At 43.7% G+C, this 24,035-nt stretch overlaps 2 protein-coding genes across 5 annotated transcripts in view; one reads left to right on the top strand and one right to left on the bottom strand.

The window, feature by feature from the left end:
- Rhoa (ras homolog family member A) overlaps positions 1-20,342 on the bottom strand; it is a 32,897-nt gene extending 12,555 nt beyond the window's left edge. The window contains exons 1-3 of one of the 2 annotated variants that reach the window (XM_059268650.1): positions 20,166-20,342; positions 10,892-10,968; positions 5,933-6,134 (exon numbers count right to left, since the gene is read on the bottom strand). The gene's annotated coding sequence lies outside the window, so the exon portion shown is untranslated. The remainder of the gene's footprint in view (positions 1-5,932; positions 6,135-10,891; positions 10,969-20,165) is intronic. The other variant, XM_059268648.1, reaches the window with a different exon arrangement.
- Tcta (T cell leukemia translocation altered) lies at positions 20,031-23,552 on the top strand. 3 transcript variants are annotated; one of them, XM_059268647.1, is made up of 4 exons: positions 20,031-20,579; positions 20,698-20,996; positions 21,421-21,516; positions 22,258-23,552. In XM_059268647.1, the coding sequence occupies exons 1-3, from the start codon at positions 20,152-20,154 to the stop codon at positions 21,483-21,485; spliced, it is 792 nt and encodes a 263-aa protein (XP_059124630.1). In that variant the 5' UTR covers positions 20,031-20,151; the 3' UTR covers positions 21,486-21,516; positions 22,258-23,552. The 3 variants fall into 3 exon arrangements, with proteins under 3 accessions (XP_059124630.1, XP_059124628.1, XP_059124629.1); XM_059268646.1 differs by lacking the exon at positions 21,421-21,516 and adding an exon at positions 21,326-21,380 and having other exon boundaries at positions 20,042-20,579; XM_059268645.1 differs by lacking the exon at positions 21,421-21,516 and having other exon boundaries at positions 20,034-20,579.
- The last annotated feature ends 483 nt before the right edge of the window (positions 23,553-24,035 follow it).

The raw sequence follows: 24,035 nt of genomic DNA, 5'->3' as shown, positions 1-24,035 counted from the left end.
TTATTTGGGAGCTGGGTGGCAGGCCCAAAGTAAAACAAAACAAAACAAAACAAAGCAAACCCAACTACGACTTACTGCTCTTGCAGAGAACCAGGATTTGGTTCACAGCACGCACATGGCTACTCACAGCTGTGTGTAACTACCGTTTCAGGTGATATGAAGCCCTCTTTCTGACCTCTGCGAACACCAGGTGTGTACATGGTGCATACATCCATTCAGGCAAAACACCCTAACACATTAAAGAAATAAATAAATAGCACGGTGGCTCACATCTAGTCTCTACACTTAGTGTAGTGAGAAAATTCAACAGAGCCATTGTACCTGGCATGAATTCCAGAGTGATGGCACCCAAGCCTTGAAGGAACCCTTTGTAAATTAAATAAACAGCACAGTGGCTCCCATCTATAATCTCTACACTTAGGAAGTAGAAGCAGAATTCAAGGTCTGCTTAGACTGCACAGATGCTGGTAATAAAGACTACCATTTCCAAACATCCACCCCAGGATTACTAAAGTCTGGCTAATGGGCCTTATGTGAGGGGAGTAACAGGGAAGAACTGCTAGAACAAGTTCTGAGGTTACAAGGGAATGGAACATAACAGAAGTTAAAGAGTGAAGAACAATCAACTTCTAAGAATCGTTCCTCACTGCAAGTGGAGGCTGACCACTACAGGCGGATGAAGGTGAAGTACATAGAGAGGTAAACTCTCCTAGCTGCTTCCATTCTCCTTCAGTTCATTTCTCTCTTGAGTCTGTCTCAGACATATCCTAGGTTGTTCTCAGCTCTCTATGTAGCTGAGAAAGGCATGTACCACACTTGGTTTATGTGGTGCTAGGAAATCAAATAAAGGGCTTTAGCCAGTTGTGGTGGCACACACCATCAATTACAACACTTGAGAGGCAGAAGCAGGGTTGGAGATTTAGCTCAGTGGTAGAGCGCTTGCCTAGCAAGCGCAAGGCCCTGGGTTCAGTCCTCAGCTCTGAAAAAAAAGAGAGGCAGAAGCAGGTAGATCTCTGTGAGTTCGAGGTCAGCCTGGTCTACACAGTGAGTTCCAGGACTACACAGATTAAAAACACAAAACTCACATAGGGCTGTGTGTGGTTCTCCATCAACTGAGTTACATCTCTAGTCCTTTTTCTCAAAAAAGCAAGACTGTAACAGTTGACAGTGACACTGAGAAAGGATTTGCACTAAAAAAGAAGTTACACTATTCTAAAAACAAGGTGATAAATTTTAGAACTGCTAGGCAGGAACAAGGGTCACCTTTGAGGACAGAGGTCAATAGTAAAAAAAAAAAAAAAAAAAACGAGACCACTTAATATATCCTGGTACTCTATTGCAGGTACAGAATTAAGTGAAAAGTTGGACTTAACCATAGCTGAAGTTCCACTAGATAAAATAAGAAAGGAGGAGCAGGCTGAAGGATGTAGCTCATCAGGTAGAGAATTTGTCTAACACACAATGCCTCCAGTTCAATGCCCACCACCACAGAAACCTAGTGTGGAGGCACACATGAGATACTGTCTCAAGGGTGAAGGAGAGGTGGGAGGAGAGAAGAGAGAAAGGAAATGGGGAAAAGGTTAAAATATTGAAAACAAGGTGATAATTAAGAGTGATAAACTGAAAAGGAGGGGAATGAAAGGATGGTAGATCAATAAACTCTAAGTTCCAGTGTGGTGGAAGCATTTCAGTGTTTAAATAAATGTTTGAGGGTTGGGGATTTAGCTCAGTGGTAGAGCACTTGCCTAGCAAGCGCAAGGCCCTGGGTTCGGTCCTCAGCTCCGACAAAAAAAAAAAAAAAAGAAATAAATGTTTGAATACACAATAAATGGGTACAACTCTAGGGATCACATATCCTTCTGTAGTGTCTTCATTTACAAAATGAGATGACAATGCTTAAAAACAAAACAAACAAAAAAACACTAATATATTTTAAAATGCACTGACTTGAAAACAATTTGTAGATCAAAGGGATTAGAAACAAATAGCTTACTATGCTTTGTTTGGTTTTTTTCTTTTTTCTCTTCTAGTTTTTCGAGACAGGGGTTCTCTGCTTAACAACTCTGGCTGTCCTGGAACTCCTTTGTAGACCAGGCTGGCCTCGAACTCAGAGATCCACCTGCCTCTGCCTCCCAAGTGCTGGGACTGTAGGCACCTCCACCGCCTGGATTCATTTATTTATTTTTGAGACAGGTCTCTCTATGGTCAAGGCTGTTCTGGAGCTTGATATGTAGCCCAGGCTGGCCCTGAACTCAGAGCTTCTCCTGATTCTGCCTCCCAAATTCTGGGATTAAAGGCATGCTCCACCACGCCTTGCCCGTCCTCCCGCGCACGCACGCGCGTGTATTTTGTTTGTTCAAGACAAGTCTTACTATGCTTTGAACTTACTATGTAGCTCTGGCTGACTTCAAAACTCTGAGATCCACCTGCCTCTGCCTCTCTCTGGAGTGGTGGGATTAAAGGCGTGTATCATCACAACCCATGTACAAGAAAGCAGCCTGAACAAGCCAATGTGGAGCAAACCAGTTAAGTGTTCTTTCCTCCAGGCTCTTGCTTCAGTTCCTGCCTCCAGCTCTTGCTCTGGCTTCTCCTGATGATGAACTATATGTGACTTGTAAACGGAAATCAACCCTGTCCTTCCCAAGTTACTTTTGGTCATGGTGTTTACCACAGCAACAAAAAGCAAACAAGAACACTAGTCCAACCAACACTGGTCACTCCCTACAAGGAAGTAAAACAAGATTAACTAGGCCAGGCAGTGGTGGTATACACCTTTAATCCTAGCACCAGGGAGGCAGAGGCAGGTGGATCTCTGATTTGAGGCCAGCCTGGTCTACAGAGCGAATTCCAAGACAGCCAGGGCTGTTACACAGAAAAACCTTGTCTCAAAAATGAAAGAAAAAAGAAAAGAAAGGTATCTGCTTTTGCAGAGGACCTGGATTTTATTCCAAGCATTCACATGGTGGCTCACAACCAACCCTAACTCCAGGCCCAAGGGATCCTATACCCTCTTCTGACCTCTGTAGGTAGGCACCAGGTATACATGATTCACATAAATATATAAATATATTCAGGAAAACCATTTATATAAATTTTTAAAAATTACAGCCGGGCGGTAGTGGCGCACACCTTTAATCCCAGCACTTGGGAGGCAGAGGCAGGCAGATCTTTGTGAGTTCGAGGCCAGCCTGGGCTACAGAGTGAGCTCCAGTAAAGGCGCAAAGCTACACAGAGAAACCCTGTCTCGAAAAACAAACAAACAAAAAACAAAAAAAACAAAACCAAAACAAACAAACAAACAAAAAACAAAAAAAACCTAAAAATTATAATTAAAAACCACAGAGCTTTGTAAATGAGATAGACTCGTAATGAATCCCACAGCAGAAGAAGAGGACTGACTTGAAAGCTGTAACAGCTAATGCTTATCTTTTTTGTACACACCACTGTCTGATCTATAAGGTCTAATAACAAAGAGCTATATTTTAATTCTTATATTTCCTATAATACTTAGCAGGGTCAAAAATAGCATTGAATAGATATGTATAAGATTAAGAAACTTAGCCTTTCCAAATAAACAGATATAAATGTGTTACTGGTATATGAAGAAGGTTTTATGTTTTTTTATTTTGTTTTGAGACAGGAGTCTCATTACGTAGTCATGGCCTGGAATTAACTATGTAGACCAAGCTAGTCTAGAACTCAGATCCACATGCCTCTACCCCATTTAGCAAAAGAGTTTGTTTTGTTTTGGGGACACTAGAACATGAACCAAGGACCTTGTATATGCTAGGTAAGAGCTCTGACACTGAGTTACAATCCCTACTCTTACTTTTTTTTTAGACAAACTAGGCATGGCGGTGCGTGGCAGGAGGATCTCTGAGTTGGAGGCCAGTCTGGTCTACAGAGTGATTACAGGACAGCCAGGGATATGTAGAGACCCTGTCTCCAAAAATTAAAACAACAAAAGAACATACCCAGCCCAGATTACCTTGAAACCAACGCCTTCTTGCCTCAATCTTCTGCTTACTGGTATTACACATGTACATTTGTTAGACATGGTTTTTTAACTTTTCTTGTTTGTTTGCTTTTTTCTTTAGAGACAGGGTTTCTCCGTGTAGTAGCTTTGGAGCCTATCCTGGAACTCACTCTGTAGCCTAGGCTGGCGTAGAACTCATAGAGATCCACCTGCCTCTGCCTCCTGGGTGATGGGATTAAAGGTGTGTGCCACCACTGTCCGCAGGTTTTTAACTTTTAACTTTTGCAAAGGACACTATCAAATGTTCAGATAATAAAGTTAGACACTACTCTTCTTAGTTACTGCCCTTCTCTTCTGAGTCTAAAGTCTCATTACTGAAACAGGAAATTACTTCTTTCCAAACAAGACCTACAAGTAAGTAGGAAGTATGTGTCAATCACTGTATTAAAATTTCTGTAGTCCTTACAGTCATATCTAAAACAAAGTCTGAATATCTATTTATCATCTCAGATATGACAAAGCTGTAAGATGAATATACCCTTAGAATATTCTAGAAAGCAGGCTTAAAACAAAGTCTGAATATCTATTTATCATCTCAGATATGGCAAGGCTGTAAGATGAATATACCCTTAGAATATTCTAGAAAGCAGGCTTTTACCAAAATGAAGTTCATTATGAAAGACAGCTAAGCACTGAAGACTGCAAATACTTTTTTCATAAAGTAGAAGAGAATCAGTTACTCAAATAGGGTATTTTTCTTAAAAGGAAACCAATCTTTTTTCCTCTAACATTTCTTTCTTGCATTGTAGGAAGCATTCCTATGAAAAAGAGAAAGGGCCTGGAAATCATGTTACTATTCCTATATCTGATCTTGTCATAATCATGGTAAATTTACTGTACTTGGAGGAAGATGTGAGCAGATCTGGAATAGATTAGCTAACATACTTCTTCTACAAAGAGGTCCAGGTTGACTCTCCTCTGCTCCATCATCACCACCTAGAACACCACCATTATTCTACTTGACCAAACATTTCATTTAGATTTCAAATTCTGACACGTTTTCACTAGGACACATCTATCACATGACTATTCAACAAAACCAAACATCAGCTGCATAAGCAAGTTCAATATAGATCAGCTACAATTTAGGTTTTACTAGAATCTGATTTTAGTTATAAACATATAGATGGCAACAGACTAGAATGTCAGTGGTTTATAGCAATAGCTAATCAGCTCATTAGTTGAGAGTAATCCCTACTTTCTCACTTTGCTGTTTTCAGCTGTTTCAGTTTCCTTTGTCAGATGACAGTAACAGAAATATTACAAAACACAGCCAGGGAGATGGTTCAGGGGGTAAAGGCTGGCCTTGACCTACTCATTCTGGCACCTCCACCCCCAAGTGCTAAGAATACTGGCATGTATCATACCTGGTTCTTCTAGAACTTAAATTATTAGCTGGATAATTTTAATGACTCTTTAGATTCTACATAGATCATAATACTTTTTCTTTTTTCTTTTTGGTTTTTCCAGACAGGGTTTCTCTGTGTAATAGTCCTGGCTGTTCTAGAATTTGCTTGTGGAGACTAGGCTAGCCTCAAACTTACAGAGATCCGCCTGTATCTGCCTCTCAATGCTGGGATTAATACTTTTTAACACTGACAGCCTATCTCTTCAATAATTTTTTGCTTATCTTTGACATACCAGAAGCCAACAAAGACATCTAAGGTGGTCCTAGTCAGTAATGAATGCATTAAAGACACTTATTAGCCAAACATTATCAGCAGGCACAAAACAGTTCTCCAGCCAAGAAGCAGAAGTGGAAATAATTCATCTGAATTACTATGCCTCTGCAGGATCAAGATTTTAGGAAGATAATGAATAAATTTCCATGTAGATAAAATAACCATAGCTTTAAAAATGACTAATTCAGCATACTTAAGATAATTATAATTTTACCTCATGTATCTTCAAAAGGCCAATTATACAGAAGAAACAGCGATGATTACAGCAAGCTTTCTACCATTTCTAGACACTTGGACACCAAACAAAATGCAAAACAATCTAATTTTTCAAGGGCTCAATAATGAGGTTGGGGTGTAGTTCAGCAGCAGTGCTTCCTTCTGGCATATGTGGAAAGCCTTGGGTTTGAACCTTAGCACTACAAAAAATAAAGTGAAACCTCTAATATACAGGATATAACATTAAAAACGGAGGTTATAACTTATCCTGTTGACATTATTTCAAGTATGCAATTCTGAGACTTTATCTCTCAGACATGTATGCTAAAATCTATACATCTTAGTTTTTTTTCTCTAAATCAAAAGAAAATATGTATGATGCTGATGACTATTAGAAAAACAAAAGTTGCCGGGCGGTGGTGGCACATGCCTTTAATCCCAGCACTCTGGAGGCAGAGGCAAGCAGATCTCTGTGAGTTCGAGGCCAGCCTGGGCTACCAAGTGAGTTCCAGGAAAGGCGCAAAGCTACACAGAGAAACCCCATCTCGAAAAACCAAAAAAAAAAAAAAAAAAAAAAAAAAAAAGAAAAAAGAAAAACAAAAGTTGCTAGGCAGTGGTGGTGCACACCTTTACCCCAGCACTCTGGAGGCAGAGGCAGGCAGATCTCTGTGAGTTCGAGGCCAGCCTGGGCTACAAGAATCAATTCCAGGAAAGGCTCCAAAGCTACACAGAGAAACACCCCCTCCCCTCAAAAAAACCCACATGACTCAGCTGGGTGAGGAGGTACACATCTTTAATCCCAGCACTTGGGAAGCAGAGGCAAGTGGACCTCTGAGACCAGCCAGCCAAGTCTACAAAGAGAGTTCCAGGACAGCCAGGGTTACATAGAAACCCTATCTCCCTCTCCCCCAAAAAAGAGCCTGGTATATATTATACATTAACACTTCTTACAAACCTGGGTTGTTGTTTTTTCCAGTATTAATTTCCTTTAAAATTTATTAATTTTTATTTTATGTGTATGGGTGTTTTGCCTGCATGTATGTCTGTCCACTCCTCTGGTGCCCACTGAGGCCAGAGGAGAGTATTGCACCAGCGGAGAGTATTGGAATCCTGGAACTCCTAGTTACAGAAGGTTGTAAACTCCATGTGGGCACTGGAAACTGAATTTGGTTCATTGGTTCTCAACCTGTTTGAAGGACCTTTTCACAGGTGTTGCATGTTAGGCATCCTGAATATCAGATAATTACATTGTGATTCATAACAGTAGCAAATTAGTTATGAAGTAGCAACAAAGTAATTTTATGGTTGGGGGTCACCACAACCTGAGGAACTGTATTAAAGGGTCCCATTAGGAAGGTTGAGAACCAACACTCTAAAAGAACAGCAAGTGCTCTTAGCAGCCAAGCCACCTCTCCATCCTCCAATGTTAATATTTTTAAAGATCTCTTTTTTGGTTTTATTTTATGTGTAGGTGTGTTTTGCCTGTGTGTCTCAATGTAAACAGAATAAAAGACACCTTGGTTGAATTCTGGGTAGAGTGTTGACTGCAGACAAGAAAATAACCAAAAATTCTGGAGACATTAATTTCAGGAATTCTAAAACCCACAGCCTATAACTACTATTGCCAACACAGTAAAGTATCTATCCTTCCCTACTGGTTAATCCTATGCTTACAGCTCCATCGTATTTCAAGGCCTTTCCTCAGCTCCCAATGTACATCAGGCCATTTAGTGCTTTCTTGCAGCACCTTACACTTCTATCAGCCTCACATATCATGTTCCTCCAGGGTTTCCTACTAACATAAGAACATTATCTGTCTTGTTCACCATTACTGGACAAGTACATAATAGGCAGTACTCAAATAAATCAAACAAATCTCTGTGTGTGTGTGTGTGTGTGTGTGTGTGTGTGTGTGTGTGTGTCTGTCGAGTGCACTTGAGTGTGCAGGTGCATGAACCCAAAGGACGCCTTCCTTTACTGCTCTCTCTCTGCCTTGGTGCCTTGAGACGGGGGTCTCTTACTCAACTGGAAGCTCACTCTTTTCATCAAGCTGGCTGGCCCAGGAGCTCCTAGGATCTACCTATATCTGCCTCTGCCCCCTCACCCTCCTGCTAGGGTTATAGGCTAGCATAGTCATGCTTGGATTTTTTTTCCATGGGTGTATGTCTGTGCTTCCTGTGAAAGCATTCTTACCCACTGAACTATTTCTCTAGCTATGAACAAAGTTTTAGAATCAAACAATCCTTATATAGTCAATCAATGGCACAAAAGATTCATTTTTAAATTTATTACGGGTCAGTGAAAATGCAAAAATAAATTATGTAAAGAAATGTTTATTTTGCTCGGTGTAATTGTGTAAGCCTTTAGTCCCAGCAATTGGAGGCAGAAGTAGGCATGTCTCTGAGAGTTTGAGGTCAACCTGGTCTACATAGAGAGTTCCCGGCAAGCCAGGACTACATTACAGTGAGACCCAATCAAAAAAAATTTTTTTAAATATGTGTGTTCATGTATGCAGGAGCACGTGGAGGCCAGAGGTCAACCTCAGCTGTCATTCTTCGGGAGTCTTACTACTTTGTTTTGAAACAAGATCTCTCACTGGGTCCCGGGGCTTATCCATTTTAGAAAGGCTGACTGGTCAGAGAGGCCCAGGGAACAACTGCCCGTCTCTGCCTCCCTCAGTGCTGGGATTACAAGTGTAAGCAACCATTTTCATCTTTTTATGTGGGCACTGGGGACTGAGCTCAGGCCTTCTCATGCAGCAAGCACTTTACTGAGCATACGGACCAGGGACACTCCTGTAATTCTACAATGAGAAGGTTGATAACGAAAGATTCAGAGTCTGAGGTCAGCCTGAAATACACAGTAAGACACTGTACAAGGGGATGGAGAAATGGCTTAGTGGTTAATAGTACTGGTTGCTCTTCCAGAGGATCCAGGTTTGATTCCTAGCACCCACATGGCAGCTTTTAACTATCTAATTCCAGTTTCATGTTATCTGGTGCCCTCTTCTGGCATCTGCAGGTATTGCACAAACAGTGCAAAGACATACATGAAGACAAAAACACCAATCTATAAAAAATGTAGACCTTTTCAAAGACACTGCAAAAATAAATAAATGAAAGCAGAAGGAAGACAATAAAAGGAAAAGAGAGAAGGGGACTGCCACACATGATTGAATAAGAAAGGTAGCCAGTGACCCAAAAAAAGGAGAGACAAATCAGGTGTGGTAGCTCATGCCTGTAATGCTGGCATTTGAGAGGGTAAGGCAGGGAGGAGGATTGCCTAGACTGCAAGGCTACAGTGAGTTCTAGGAGAGCTTATGTTACGATGGGAAATCCAGTCTTAAGACACAAGTGCAAGACAGGAAGTCTTGCAAAAGTCAGAATGAAAAAGTAAAAATAGTGTTATTAGTAAGCAGATTAGTAGGTAGAGGTGCCTACCACTAGGCATGTGACCTGCCTTTGATCACATGGAAGAAGGAAATCAACTTCCTACATCTTCTGTGAATTACAGGACAGCCAGAGTTACATAAAGAGATCCTTTCTCAAAAATAAAAAATAGCCAGGCGGTCATGGTGCATGCCTTTAATCCCAGAACTTGAGAGGCAGAGGCAGGTGAATCTGAGTTTGAAGTCAGCCAGGTCTACAGAGTGAGTTCCAGGATGGCCAGGGCTACACAGAGAAACCCTGTCTTGAAAAACAAACAAAAACCGATGGGCGGTGGTGGGGCACGCCTTTAATCCCAGCACTCAGGAAGCAGAGGCAGGAGAATCTCTGAGTTTGAGGCCAGCATGGTCTACAGAGCAAGTTCCAGAAGAACCATGGCTACACAGAGAAACCTTGTCTCGGAAAAAAAAAAAAAAAAAAAAAAAAAAGAAAAGGAAGGAAGAAAGAAAAAAGGAGTGGGTAAGCAAGAAATAGAAGCCTAGAGATGAAAAGACTTATTTTCTAGGGGCTAGTAAGATGGGTCAGTTAGTAAAGCGCTTGCAGTACAAACCTGAGAATCTGAATCTGAAGCTTTAACACCCACATAAAAAGGACGACATGACATGTGCCCACAGTCAACTGAAAAGTGAAGACAGGAGGGCCCCAGGTGTCTGCTGGCCAGCCAGTGACACCAAATGGAAAGCTCCAGTAAGGCAGGGCCAAGTGTGCTGGCACACAGTCCCAGCACCCAGGAGGCAGAGGCAGGCACATCTGTTCCAGGTCTGCCGGGGGTTACACAGTAAAACTATGTCTTTAAAAAAAGAAAAAAGCAAATAAAGGAATTATAATTCCAAACAGACAAGATGGTCTTTGTTTTCTTCAGATGTGTTCTTTTACAGTTTTTTAGTAACCATTTATCAAATAAGTAAAGATAAAACCACAAACTACTTTTACCACTCGTCATCCCATGACAAAGATTTCAAAGTTAACCAAATCCAGCAGCAAGATATGTTCACTGCTAGGCAGCTGAAGCAGAAAGACCGTGAGTTCAAGACTAGCCTGACCTATCCAAGATTCTACCTTTTTTTAAAAAAAGGAACAAAAGGCAAGCAAGAAAGGAGACAGGACCAGTGAGCTGTCTCAGTGGGTTAAGATGTCCACCATCAAGGCTGATGGAAGGAGAGCAAACTCTTGCATTTTGTCCTCTGATTACCACATTCCTCCCAAAATAAATATAAACAAATAGAAAAGAAAATGGAGTTGGTGGCTCATCAGATAAAGGTCCTTGCTACCAAGCCTGATGACCTTTAATTCAATCCCTGGTACTCACCTGGTAGAAGGAGAGAACTGACTTCCACAGTTGTCCTCTGACATACAAGTAATAGAAAAAATTTAAATGCCCTCAAGATTGGAGGACAAGAGAATCACTAATAGTAATTATTAATAGTACTCACAGTTCCACAAATTTTGTATTAATAATGATCTCTTGGTATGAGAAAAGGAAATACAGGAAGAAATACTGACTTACATACCTTACAGAGATGCTGAAAAACACACAGCTTCCGTGACAGTGGCTGTACAAAGTACCTGGAAGTTCTCAGATGCAAGGCTATAAAATTAAGAAAAATAAGTTCATTTTATAATGACAAAAACAAACAATGTAAATGTCAGTCCAGACAGGAAAATGTGCAGGACTACTCAACAGCATTTGAGGTACTCTTCAACGACATCCTCGGCCTCAGATTCTTGGCCATAGCCCTTAACCACGACACAACTACAGCCCACCACTTTATGGCAGTGGTTATCAACCTTCCCAATGCTGCGACCGTCTAACATAACTCACGTTCCCATGTTGTGGTGACCCCCAACCATAAAATTATTTCGTTGCTACTTCGCTACTTTATCATTGTAATTTTAGTACCATTATGAATCATAATGTACCTATTTCTGGAGTTTTGTCAAAGGGGTCAAGACCCACAGGTTGAAAACTGCTGCTTTATGCCCCACCCCAATCAATTCTGCAGAGGCCTACCCATTCCACGGCTTTTTTTTTCTTTTGTTACTGTTGTTATCAACCTCAATTGAGTTGATTTGCTGCCCAACCCAAACCACCTCCACTAACTTGAGAGACACAGAGACTCATCACAATTAGATGCAAGCATACAAAGTTGGGCTTGGCACTGGTATAAAGCTTTGGTAGCTTTAAGAATTCAACCTGCAGTCAGGTGGTAATGGCACACGCCTTTAATCCCAGCACTCTGGAGGCAGAGGCAGGCAGATCTCTGTGAGTTCGAGGGCAGCCTGGTCTATAGAGGGAGTCCCAGGACAGCCAAGGCTGTTACACAGAGAAATCCTGTATTGAAAAACCAAAAGAATTCCACCTGCTAAGCCATCATTGATGAAGGCAGTCTTTAGCGCCTCTTGCAAAGCAGTATTAAGGTCATTACACCTCTAGAAGCAACATTTTCCTTGGCTATAGTGGTAGGATGTGGGTGAAACCAAATATTGAACACACTGGACCTTTTGCTCAACTTAGTGGTATCAAGGGAAAAGCTAATTTCCAATAAACATCATAAAAATATATCATTTATACCATGCATAGCTTTTTTTTTTTAATTACTTTTAGCCAGGTGTAGTGACACATACTTTTAATCCCAGCAGACATGGGCAGATCTGAGAGTTTGAGGCCAGCCTAGTCTACGAGTGATTTCCAGAACAGCCAGGACTATACAAAGAAACCCTGTCTTGGAGAGAGAGAGAGAAAAGAAACTTTTAAAATATATTTTTAGTTGAAGGCATGGCATGATGGCACACATCTATAATTTCAGACTCAGGAAGCAGAGGCAGGTGGATGTCTGTGAGTTCCAGGTCAGCCAGGGCTACATAGAAACCCTGCCTGACGGGCGGTGGTGGCACATGCCTTAATCCCAGCACTCTTGAGGCAGAGGCAGATGGATCTCTGTGAGTTCGAGGCCAGCCTGGGCTACAGAGTGTGTTCCATGACAGGCTCCAAAGCTACACAGAGAAATCCTGTCTCAAAAAACCAAAAAAGAAGCCCTGCCTCAAAAAAACCCAAACAGATTAAAAAAAAAGAAAGAAAAGATTTTAACTGAAATAGAATTACATAACTTTCCCCATCGCATGCACCCCACAACCCCTAAAGTTGATAGCCTTTTTTATGATTGTTACATACATAGATCTATGTATATGTATGCACAAATATATAACTACAACCTTCTGAGTCTTTTTGTCATTGTGTGGACATTGTTTCAGAGCTGGCCACTTCTGCAATGAACAACCAACAAGGAAGAGGCTAAGTCTCCCTCTCCCAGCAGTCATTAGCTGCCTGTAGTTCTTTGTCTAAGGTGTGACCCCATGAATTTTTCCCCTTCCATGGTAGCATGTCCACTGATATTGCTATCAACCTTATTTTTCAAATATAATACATGCTGTCCTTTTAGAGTAAAACAGATGAATTCTATATACAAATTTCCCCAATTAAGAAAAAACTTTTTTATATTTATTTATTTATTTTGTGTGGTGAGGAAGGTCAGAGGATAACTTGGGAGAGTCAGTTCTCTTGCATCATATGGTTCTCAGGAATTAAAATCAGGGTGGGTTCCCATGGCAATCACCTTTACTAGCTGAGATACTCAACTGGTCTGTACCCAATGCTTTTTTTTCTTTTTTGTACTAGAGTCTCACTTCATAGCCCTGCTTGGCCTGGAAACTCAGTACATATACAAAGATAGCCTTAAACTCAAGAGATCCCTCTGCCTCTGAAGTGTTGGGATTAAAGGAGTGAACTATCATATTCAACTCCAAAGTTTCATGACAATATTACTTTCTCCCCAATTATTTGTATGTGTGTATACATACATGTGAATGTATATGAGCAAATGCTACAGTGCACATGTAGAGAGACCAGAGTATGGCATATGGGAGTTGATTCCCTTAAATTCCAGCACGTGGGAGCTGGTGCGGTGCTGGTGGCAGTGGTGGTGGTCGGGGTGGTGGCAGCGGCGGCAGTGCACGCCTTTAATCACTGAGAGGCAGAGGCAGGCAGATCTCTGTGAGTTCAAGATCAGCCTGGGCTACAGAGTGAGTTCCAGGAAAGGCGCAAAGCTACACAGAAAAACCCTGTCTCGAAAAAAAAACAAAAAACAAGAAAACAAAACAAAACAAAAAAAAAAATCAACGTGTGGGTCCCCAGGACAGAACTACAGTGGTCAGGCTTGGTGGCAGATACCTTTACCTACTGAGCCACTTTGCTGGCTCTGTTATATAAAATTTTTCTTTTCTTTTTTATGCACAATCGTGTTTTGCCTGAAATTATATATGTACACATGTGTGCCTGGTGCCCTGAGAGGTCAGAAGAGGACACTAGATCTCATGGAACTAGAGTTATGAATGTTTGAGAGCTGCCATATGGGTGCAAGTAACTGAACCGAAGTCCACTGTAAGAGTAGTATGTGCTCTTAATCACTGAGTGTCTCTCCAGTCCCCCTATTATATAAATCTTTAATCACTTTACAAGTGCCCTGTGCTGGCTAGTTTCATGCCAACTTGACACAATCTAGAGTCATCAAAGAGGAAGGAACCTCAGTTGAGAAAATGCTTTCATAAGATTCAGCTTCAGGGAGCCGGGCATGGTGGCGACATGTCTTTAACCCCAGCACTAGGGAGGCAGAGGCAGGCAGATCTCTGTGAGTTCAAGGCCAGCCTGGTCTACAAAGCCAGTTCCAGGACAGCCAGGGCTGTTACACAGGGAAACCTGGGGTGGGTGGGTATGCGTGTGGTATTATTCAGCTGCAGGCTAGCCTATAGGGCATTTTCTTAATCGATGGAGGAGGGCACAGTCCACTGTGAATGAGGACACCTCTGGGCTGGTGGGTCCTGGATTCTGTAAGAAAGCAGGCTTAGCTGGGCGGAGGTGGCGCACGCCTTTAATCCCAGCATTCAGGAGGCAGAGCCAGGTGGATCTCTGTGAGTTTGAGGCCAGCCTGGTCTATAGCGTGAGATCCAGGACAGGCACCAAAGTACGCGGAGAGGGGTTAGGGATTTAGCTCGGTGGCAGAGTGCTTGCCTAGCAAGCACAAGGCTCTGGGTTCGGTCCTCAGCTCCAGAAAATTTAAAATAAAATAAAAGTACACAGAGAAACCCTGTCTCAAAAAACAAACAAACAAAAAACCCAAAAAACAAACAAACAAACAAAGGAAAGCAAGCAAGCTTAGCAAGCCAATAAGCAGCATAAGCAGCACTCCTCCATGGCCTCCACATCAGCTCCTGCCTCCAGGTTCCTGCCCTGTCTGAGTTCTTGCCTTGGCTTCCCTCAATGGACTATGAGGTGTAAGTCAAATAAACTCTTCCCTCCAAGTTGCTTTTGGATCCCATGTTTCATCACAGCAGATAAAATATTATATGTAGCTGAAGCTGGCATCAAATTTGGAACAATCCTTCTGCTTCAGCAGCCCTCCTGAGAGTTGGGATTGCAGGCATGCACGAAAACTGGTCAGGCTATTAAGAGTTTTGTTGCTGTTTTAATGTGTATACATGTTTTGCCTGCATGTATATCTGTGTACCACTTGCATGCTTGATGCCCAAGGAAGCCAAAAGATATCCTGGAAATAGATGACGAAGAACCACAATGTGTGTGCTGGGAATCAAATCTGGATCCTCTGCAAGTGTAGTAAGTGCTTTCTAACAGCCCAGCCATTACCATGCCGGCCTGCCAACTTCCCCTCTATATTAAAAAACAAAAACACAACAACAAAAAAGGGATTGTAACTTTAACTCCACTGAGTATAAATCCAAGCCACTCAGGAGATAAGAGACAGGAAAATCAGAAGATTCTAAGCCAGCCTCACAAAAAGCCAGAATAGTCACACACACACACACATCTGTAATGCCTGAAACCAGGGAGAGAGAGGGGCAGGGTAGATCAAGATTTTTTTTAATTATTTGTTTTATGTGCATTCGTATTTTGCCTGCATATATGTCTGTGTGAGAATGCTGGATCCAGAATGCTGGTCTGTAATTGGAGTTACAGTTGTGAGCTGCCATGTGGTTCCTGGGAACTGAACCCGGGTCTTCTAGAAGAACAGCCAGTGCTCTTAACCACAGAGCCATCTCTCTAGTCTCGAGGATGAAGAAATCTAAGGTTATTCTTGGCTACGTACCCAGTTTTAAGTCAGCCCAGGTTCCATGAGACCCTGTCTCAAAAAAATTTTTTTTCAGATCATATTATTCCCCAACTTCAAAACAGAACAACAAATTAACACGTAATAAGCATCTTATCTCAGAACAATCCCAAAGCTAGACAAAGCCTTTTGGCTCATGTCTATAACCTTAACATTCGGGAGGCTAAGACAAGAGGACTGCCAGGGGTCAAAAGGCCTAAGCTACACAGTGAGTTCTAGGCCAGCCTAAGCTACAGTGTAAAGTGTAAGGGCTGCAAACAAAAAACAAACCCGATGGGTAATGGTGGCGCAGGCCTTTAATCCCAGCACTCCAGAGGCAGAAGCAAGCAGATCTCTGAGTTCAAGGCCAGCCCTGGTCTTCAGTTTTTAAGGACAGCCAAGGATATAGAGAAATCCTGTCTTGAAAAATAACACAAAACAAACGACCCCAAAAAATAAAATAACAAACCCAAAGAATTTCTTATATCCTAAAGATACTACATGATCTGGCCTCTGCTCATCTCTCTAAACTCATTTTGCCTCCCACTATTTCATTAGCTGCTTGTTCTCCTCTTGAATTTAAGATACTATCATAATAAACTCGAATATATTTACTCTACCTACCCCGACAGGGGGAATGAATTGTGGGGCAGATGCTAGTAATATCAGCACTTGGGAGGTGGAAGCAAAGGACTGACAAGAGTTTAAGTCCAACCTAGCTCTATTAGCAAGATCCTTTCTCAAAGGATACCCCAACCTCTTTCCCCAAATCAAGTTCAGTTTGGTATGAATTGCATATTACTTACAATTAATAATGCTGTATCTCATACTTTGATCACTTAGTATAAAAGGGCAGTCAGAAGAAAAATTTTAAGTACCCCTAGAATCATTTGGAGCGAACACCAATAAAGTGAAACCAACATCCAGAATAAGCAGCTTTACTGTCTGCCTTGTTTTCACTCACATGGTCTGCATAATTAATATTACAAACCTTCGCTTAAAATACTGCAGCATCATAGGTTAAAATGAGTCAGGAATGGTGGCTTACACCTGTAATCCCTGCACTAGGGAGACTGAAGCAGAAGAACTATCTCAATTGTGAGGCCAGCCTGGACTACATAGAGTGCCAAGCCAGACAGCTACATATAAGACTGTCTCAAAAATCAAACAAGAAGTCACTTGAAATAGGGACTTTACAGCTGGGTGGAGATGGTAAATGCCTTTAATCCCAGCACTTGGGAGGCAGAGGCAAGTAAGATCTTTGAGTTTGAGGCCATCCTGGTCTACAGAACAAGTTCCAGGGTAGCCAGGGTTACACAGAGAAACTCTACTGGGGGGTGGGCAGGGGGAGATAGGGATTTTACAATAACTACTAACTTCAAACTACTTTTGAAATTTATTGTCACAAATATCTAGTGTCACCAAAACACACCAGTAAGATACATGTCTAAATGTTGTAAGCTAGGCATGGTAGCTCACACTTGCAACCCCAGCACTTAGGAGGGCAAAGAACTGCTACAAGTTCAAGGCCAGCCTGGGCTACACAGTGAGTTTCCAGGCCAGCCTCACCTATAGAGTGAAAACTCTGTCTCATAAAAGTAATAAAATACAGTTACATATGGGCCTGATGGCATAGGCCTGTAATCCCAGTTACTGGGGAGACTGAGGAAGGCTGAAAGTTCAAATCTAGCCTAGGCTGCAGATGAGTTCATGGTCATACCCTGACAGTGTAATTGAGACTATCTCAAAACAAAAGTAAAATCAGGGTCGGGGGATATACTTCAGTAGCAGAGCCCTTGCCGAGTATGTATAATGCCCTGGGTTCAAGCCTCAGGCTGAAAAGTAATCAACTCGTTAATTAAAATACAGAGAGGCTAATAGTATAGCTAAGCAGTAGAATGCTTGACTAGCATCAAAGTTGGATTCAATTCCCAGAACCACAAAATTAAGTAAGTAACATATTTATCACTAATGATTGGGTGTAACAACTGAGGTCCACTGGACAGAAGCATAAAGAAGAGAGGATATTATTAGGAATCCCCTCCTTTTTTTGGGGGGGCAGGATTTTGTAATATAGCCCAGGCTGGCCACAAATCAACAATCCTCTCATCTCCTGGAGTGCTTTGATTATAGGTTTGTCACCTGATCTGCTTCCAATTTTTAAATTCTGCATTTATGAGCAATTTGTCATCATTGCTAGTAGTTATAATGCAGCAGAACCAAAAGCACTGTCTATAGAAATCCACTGATCTCAAATTAGTCTTTCAATGAGGTTAACCAATCTCTTGGCTCTTTAGGATGTGCCAAAATAATAGTTTTAACACTCAACCTCCTCCTCTTCTTACTACTTTGACTCCGCCCCATGGACTAAGAAACACTTGTTTACTTTTCTAATAATTTACACCCCTAATAGACCAGGATGGACAGAGGAAGTATAAGGACTCTGAAAACACTCCAACAACCCATTATCACACATGTGCACAGATCACTGCTCATTTGATGCATGCAGACTCTCACCAGTCCCAAATGAAATCGAGTCAAAAGTGCCTACAGTGGCCTGAAAACACTCTAGGAGGGCCTCATTATGTTGTCTTTGCTAACAGTGGAGGCTGGGTCCTCAGGAAAACTAACAAACTCAAAGGCAAGGCTAAGAAAGGACTACGTAAAAATGTAGAAAAACAAAACAAAACAAAACACCTTGAAATTCATTTGGCAAATGGACTGACCAGATTCTCCCTAAATATGCACAATTTGCAAGGTGAAGAAGAGCAGGAGTGTAAACGGCAACTCCTGATTTTAGCTGAGAGTACACGAGCATACTTCACAGAAAAATAGTTCTAGTCTACCAGACATATGACCTTCAAAAATTTTAAGTCTCACCAGGAATGGTGGCACACACCCAGTGATCCCAGCACTATTCAGAAAGGAGCATGATGCAGGAACATTATGAAAATTAGAGGCCAGCTACATCTACAGAGTAAGTGCTAGGGCTCAAGTCAGACCCTGTGTCCATTTCTTTTAAGTCTTAGGCAGGAAGTTCTGTCATTATCAGCCCAATGTTCTCTCTGCAAAGTACTAATAAACCTTTCTCTTGAAAAGAGCCCCTGAGCTCAGTCTCCACACCTACAAATGGAGTCGGCCTATAATCCTAAAGATTTTTTTTTTCCAGTCGAAAATACTACACCTAATGTGGGAAAATATCGGCAGATTAGATACATTCCCATTCTCTTCTTCCTGGAGATTTCTGGGTAGAGGCTGTGTAAGTTGAGCACTGGACTTTGACTCAAAGTTAGTTATAGGGCTGGAATGAAGCTCAGAGAAACAGCACCTGCTCACTATGCCCCAAGCCCCAAGTTTAATTTCAAGCACCAAAGAGGAAAATAAAACAGAAAAAACAAGTTCAATATATTTTATGTCCCTAAGAAACATCACTGCTCCACGTAAGTAGACAAATCCTCAAAACAAAACAGCATTCAATATCTAGCCTTGTATTTTTAGTTAACAATGCTATTTGTGTTAAATGCTCAAAACATAAGTATCACTACCAAACTAGCCATGTGGAAGGTGAAACACCATCCAGATAGTACATACACATTTGGGCATGTGACACTAAATGGTTGAAAATTCTCACCACATACAACATCCTAAAGTATGAGTTTCCCCCCCTCCAGGTTTGCCAGGGGATTATAATCTGATGATATATAACCTGCAGAAAACACTTATTTCAAAGGAATGTCAGAAGACAGAAAGAACCAAATGAATAACCAACGGAGTAAAATTCTTAGTGAGGACTATTAGAAAATACAAGCAGAGCCAATACTGGAACAACAAGAAAAACCGGTGCCAATTGTCCACTTTATGCTACTGAACGTAAATTTAAAAGAAAAAAACAAAACACATTTGGGTGCAAAAAGTGCAATTTCATGAAAACGACCTGAAAGGGGGACCCATCAGTAAGTGACTCTTAATTAAAGTAGTAACTTTAAGTAGAAATACATCTGTCTTGATGCAACCTCTCCAAATTATTTTTAAAATGTTTTTTCAACTGGAAAATAGCTTCCCCCATACAGTCCTAACCGCTAAGATTTCAAAACAATCTTTTACTTACACAATCTCTAAGAATACGGCATTGAAAACAGAAAATCCACCTAAAGCTTCACTGTCTTCACCCGGTATAAAACGGTGATTAATGATCCACACTAAATGTAAAAGGCAAAATGGAGTTGTACAAGAGTTTCTTGCCTATTTCAACTCCCGACAGCCACGCGCGCTTCACAGTGGCAGGCTACCCCAGCGCGGTCGCGGGCCGGCCGGGAGCCCCCGCCCAGCCCGGCGCAGCCCTGAGAGGAAGCGACGGGGAGGGCGGGCGGCTAGGGCTCCACCAGGCCCGGCCGGGCGGGGGAAGGGGGACTGGAGGCGGCGGGGCGCGCTTCCGGGGACTGCGCGGGCGGGGCCGCCGCCTCGGGCGCGGGGCCCCAGGTTAGGGGCCGGGGCCAGGGGCTGCCGGCCGAGAGCAGCAGGTGGGGCGCGACCGCGACCAGGCGACGGGCGGGTGGCCGGAAAAGTGCCGGCCGGCGGGCCGGCCGGGCCCGGAGCCGAGGCGGCTGGAGGGAATGCTCCTGCTCACCTCAAGGCGACGACTCCGAGTCCGGCCTCTTCGCGCTCAGGACGCCTGTCCACGAGTCCGCAAGCTCGGAGACGAGGACCGGCAGCTCCGCGGGAGACGGCGGACTGAGGAGAGAACCGACAGAGGACCGCGGGCGGCGGGCGGGGAGCGCGAGCGAACGAGGGCGGGCGGTGGCGGGAGGGCGGGGAGCGACGTGCGCGCCCCCGCGCGCCCTGCGGGCTCGAGCTGGCGCCAGTCGCGGCCCCGCTCAGGCGCGCACACTCACAATTCATCCACGATTGCTCAAGAGCGCAACCACGCCCTAAAAGCAAGACTCTCAACCAATCATTGCAGCCGCGTGGAGCATCACGGGAACTCCGGGGCTATAAAAGACCGAGTTGCTATTTTATACTCACCGAATCACTCACCCTTTAAGTAAGCTGGGTGGGGATGGGTGCGCCTGCGCCGTTTTTAAGCCCTGCCCCAAACTGCCAACACTTCGCGCAAGCGAAGTAGAGCTTCCTTGCCTGATATTACGCGTGCGCACCTACAGGCCTAACCCCGGAAGACCATACGCTTGCGCAGTGAGAACTACGGTGACCGTACACCCGGTGGGGCGCTGGCCAGTCATGGCGGAACCTTGGTCTGGGCAGTTTTTGCAAGCTCTGCCCGCTATGGTGCTCGGAGCGCTGGGCACCCTGGGCAGCGAGTTCCTGCGGGAGTGGGAGACACAAGACATGCGAGTGACTCTCTTCAAGCTGCTCTTGCTGTGGTTGGTGTTAAGTCTCCTGGGCATCCAGCTGGCGTGGGGGTTCTACGGGAACACAGTGACCGGGTTGTATCACCGTCCAGGTGAGGCTCCCTACGAACCTCCTTGGCCTGGCTGCCCCTACCACCATCAAGCTGTACCACTTGTTTCTCCTGTGTCCGCGTAAACGGCCACTGATCCCCCAGAAGCCTCGTTGTACCCAGACTTGCACCCCCATATCATTTTACACCAGAATCCCCAGCTGTCCATCATCACATTGTAACTGTTTCTCAAAAACCCTTACCAGAAAATACTACTAGTCCCTAGCATCCCATCCCCAAACTTTTAAACTGTACTGGTGGCCCCTGAGCTAATGCCTGCTCAGATCCCCACCCTCAGCCTCCTGCAGCTCTGGGTGTGTTCCTGCCTCCAGGTCTGGGTGGCCAGAATGGATCCACACCTGATGGCTCCACACATTTCCCTTCATGGTGAGTAAATCTCTGTCTATCCCAACCCCATGCTTGACAGGCAGAGGACACTCCAGTGCTGGTGACAGGGAAGAGAATTCTCAGGATGTGAGTGCACCAGCTTAGTGGCCTTTGCAAGAATCCTCCAATTCTGCAGGTAGAGCTCAGGATTGGAGTTGGGTGTTTACCAGTGCCTTAGAGCCTCTTATCAGCATATTCAGTGGGAATGGATGGTGGTGCTACCATCATTTTAGAAAGATGAAGTGGCAGGTCTATTGGAAATAAATCCCTTGGTTGGGAAGTCCTTCATTAGGAAAGCAAGAGCATCTGTCCTAAGCAAGTACTGTAACATTGGAGCTATAACTCCCAACCTAACAGCGTCTATTCTTAGCACACTACCTCATCAAGTCAGCCTCCTAATCTCTGGAAAAAAAAAAAAAAAACAGCTTACTTATCAAGACATTTCATTCAGCCAATCTCTGAGCTTCTACCAGGTCATAGCAGGTCCAGAAAACAAGGACAACCCAGACTCTGCACACAGGGGAAGAAAGAGATTTAGAGGGGAAATAAGTACAAAAGCAAAGCTGCTCAGGGGAGCCCCCACCCCCACACACCATAACACCTAAACTGAGACCAGAGAGAAGACAGCACAGTTTACTGGTAAGAAAAGAAAAGAAAAAAAAAAATGGGTAAAACAGGCCCACTGCAAGGACAAATGTGACAGACATATTGGGAAACACTAGAGCATAGGAGGACCCTAGAGCAGTTGAAGGACTGATTCAGCAAGACAGTGGCCTGATCTAATTTGCCTTTGTGACTGCCTGCTTAATGGCAAGTATTCATGGATAGACTCTTCTGCTAGCCATGAAGTAACCTTGCTTCTCTCCTTTATTTTCAGGGAAATGGCAGCAAATGAACCTCTCAAAACCCACAGAGAATAAGGGAAGGCAGCAGCAGAAGGCTCTCCAGAGACATCACTGGGTCTGCAGGCTCCTGTGTTGCATCCTGCTGCTGCCCAGACCCCCTTGGACAACTGCAGAGGGCTTGGGGTTGGGGGACTGGAGTACCACAGTGCTTCCAGGGTGAGCCTCCATTGCCTCCAGCCTTGCTTCCAACAGCTCCAGGTACTGGGCAGGTGAAGTTCGTCTCTACCCTGGTGTGTTGCCCTAAGACTTCTGTCAAGGGTCAGAGCTGAGAAGCATTCTGGTTGGGGAGGTCAGCAGTCCCTTTTCACTGTCTTTTTCCTGCCCTCCTCATGCCCTTGGGATATGATCTTATAGAGATTTGTCCTTCTAAGAGGAATCTTGAGGATAATCAGTTCTAAGATTTATAAGGCAAGTCTGTTCTCCCCTAAGCCCTGATTTCCTTGGCTTTGCTTTGTAGGCAAGAAGCCAGCAAATCCTGGCTAGGCTAGAGCACCAAACATGTACCTCCCTGGCCCAACTAGGCTTCTAGATCTGAGGCAGGCAGAGGAAGTTATCATTTCCTAACTGACCTATTTCTCTGTTCTTTGGGGGCAAGTTGAGAACCTGAAAGACAGAGTGCACTAAGAGTCCCTGGTCTTAGCTGCCGTCTCCACTGCTCAAGTGCCCATGGGGTGTTTTGGTTTGTACCTGGTCCCCTCCTAGGGAGGTGCTAAGCAGTCATTGTGCCCTACCTCCTTATCACTTCCCGTCTTGACAAGGGCCTCATCTTAAGAGCCTGCTAGTATCCTTTCAGCCCTTAGGAATATCAGTAAGAGTGAGCCACAATCCAGATAGCCCTGGGCCCTTCACAGTGGGTCAAAGAGGTTCCAAAGGGGTGGGTGGCAAATGTCCCCAGGAAAACACCAATTTCTGAGATCACTATGGTTCCTAAAAGCACTGTGGCCCTGGATCTGTCTTCTTCTCTAATGGTTGCACTTCTGCCTGTCTCTGCTGGTTACTAGCTACCTCAGATGTCCCACTGTCTCTGTCAGATGTCACATAGCCTTCTGGCATCCTTTGTCTACAAAGACTTTGTAGCAGGTGTGCTATAAATGAAACCGTACTGAGCTCCTCATGCACAAGTACCTACTCCAGCAATGCATCTGTATGGCAGAAAGATGTTCTTCACAGCCTCAGGTCCACCCACTGGCATCACTACAAAGAGTCAAGGTCTCACATTCCACCCCAGGAGTACCTGAAGATGTGGCATATTAAACACAGAAGTGTATCAGTTGTGTGGTTATTCCAACAGGACAAGGGTGTGTGCACATGGGCAAATGGTAAGGGATCTTGGGTGTGCTGTCCTCAGGATCCAAAATACAGTAATTTGCAGAGGTGGAGAACTGATGTCAGCTCCCTAGAGTGGTGGTAGGTTGTCCAAGAGGGGCAATATCCCCATTAGTTTTTTGGGATTTGGGAGTGGGGGGGATTGGGAGAGTTGAGTTAGTGTCTCATGTTGTCCAAGCTGGCCTTCAATTCAACATATTGCTGAGGATGATCCTGAACTCCTAACACTTTTGTCTCCAACTTGAAGTGCTAGGATTACAGGGGTATGTCACCACACCACTTCTATATCTCTGTTAGTTCTTATATACATGGCCCCTTTCAAGGAGAGCCTCTCAGAACCTGTGTTGGAAGCCAAGAAGACAAGTATTGGATTGGCAGCCCAGGAACCCAGTGAACAAAAGAACAATAAAGCTAGAGACCATGG

The sequence above is a fragment of the Peromyscus eremicus genome, chromosome 7 (assembly GCF_949786415.1).
Source record: "Peromyscus eremicus chromosome 7, PerEre_H2_v1, whole genome shotgun sequence".
NCBI classification, from domain to species: domain Eukaryota; kingdom Metazoa; phylum Chordata; class Mammalia; order Rodentia; family Cricetidae; genus Peromyscus; species Peromyscus eremicus.
The sequence above is the reverse complement of the archived record's forward strand: the minus strand, read 5'-3'. Positions and strand labels throughout refer to the sequence as shown.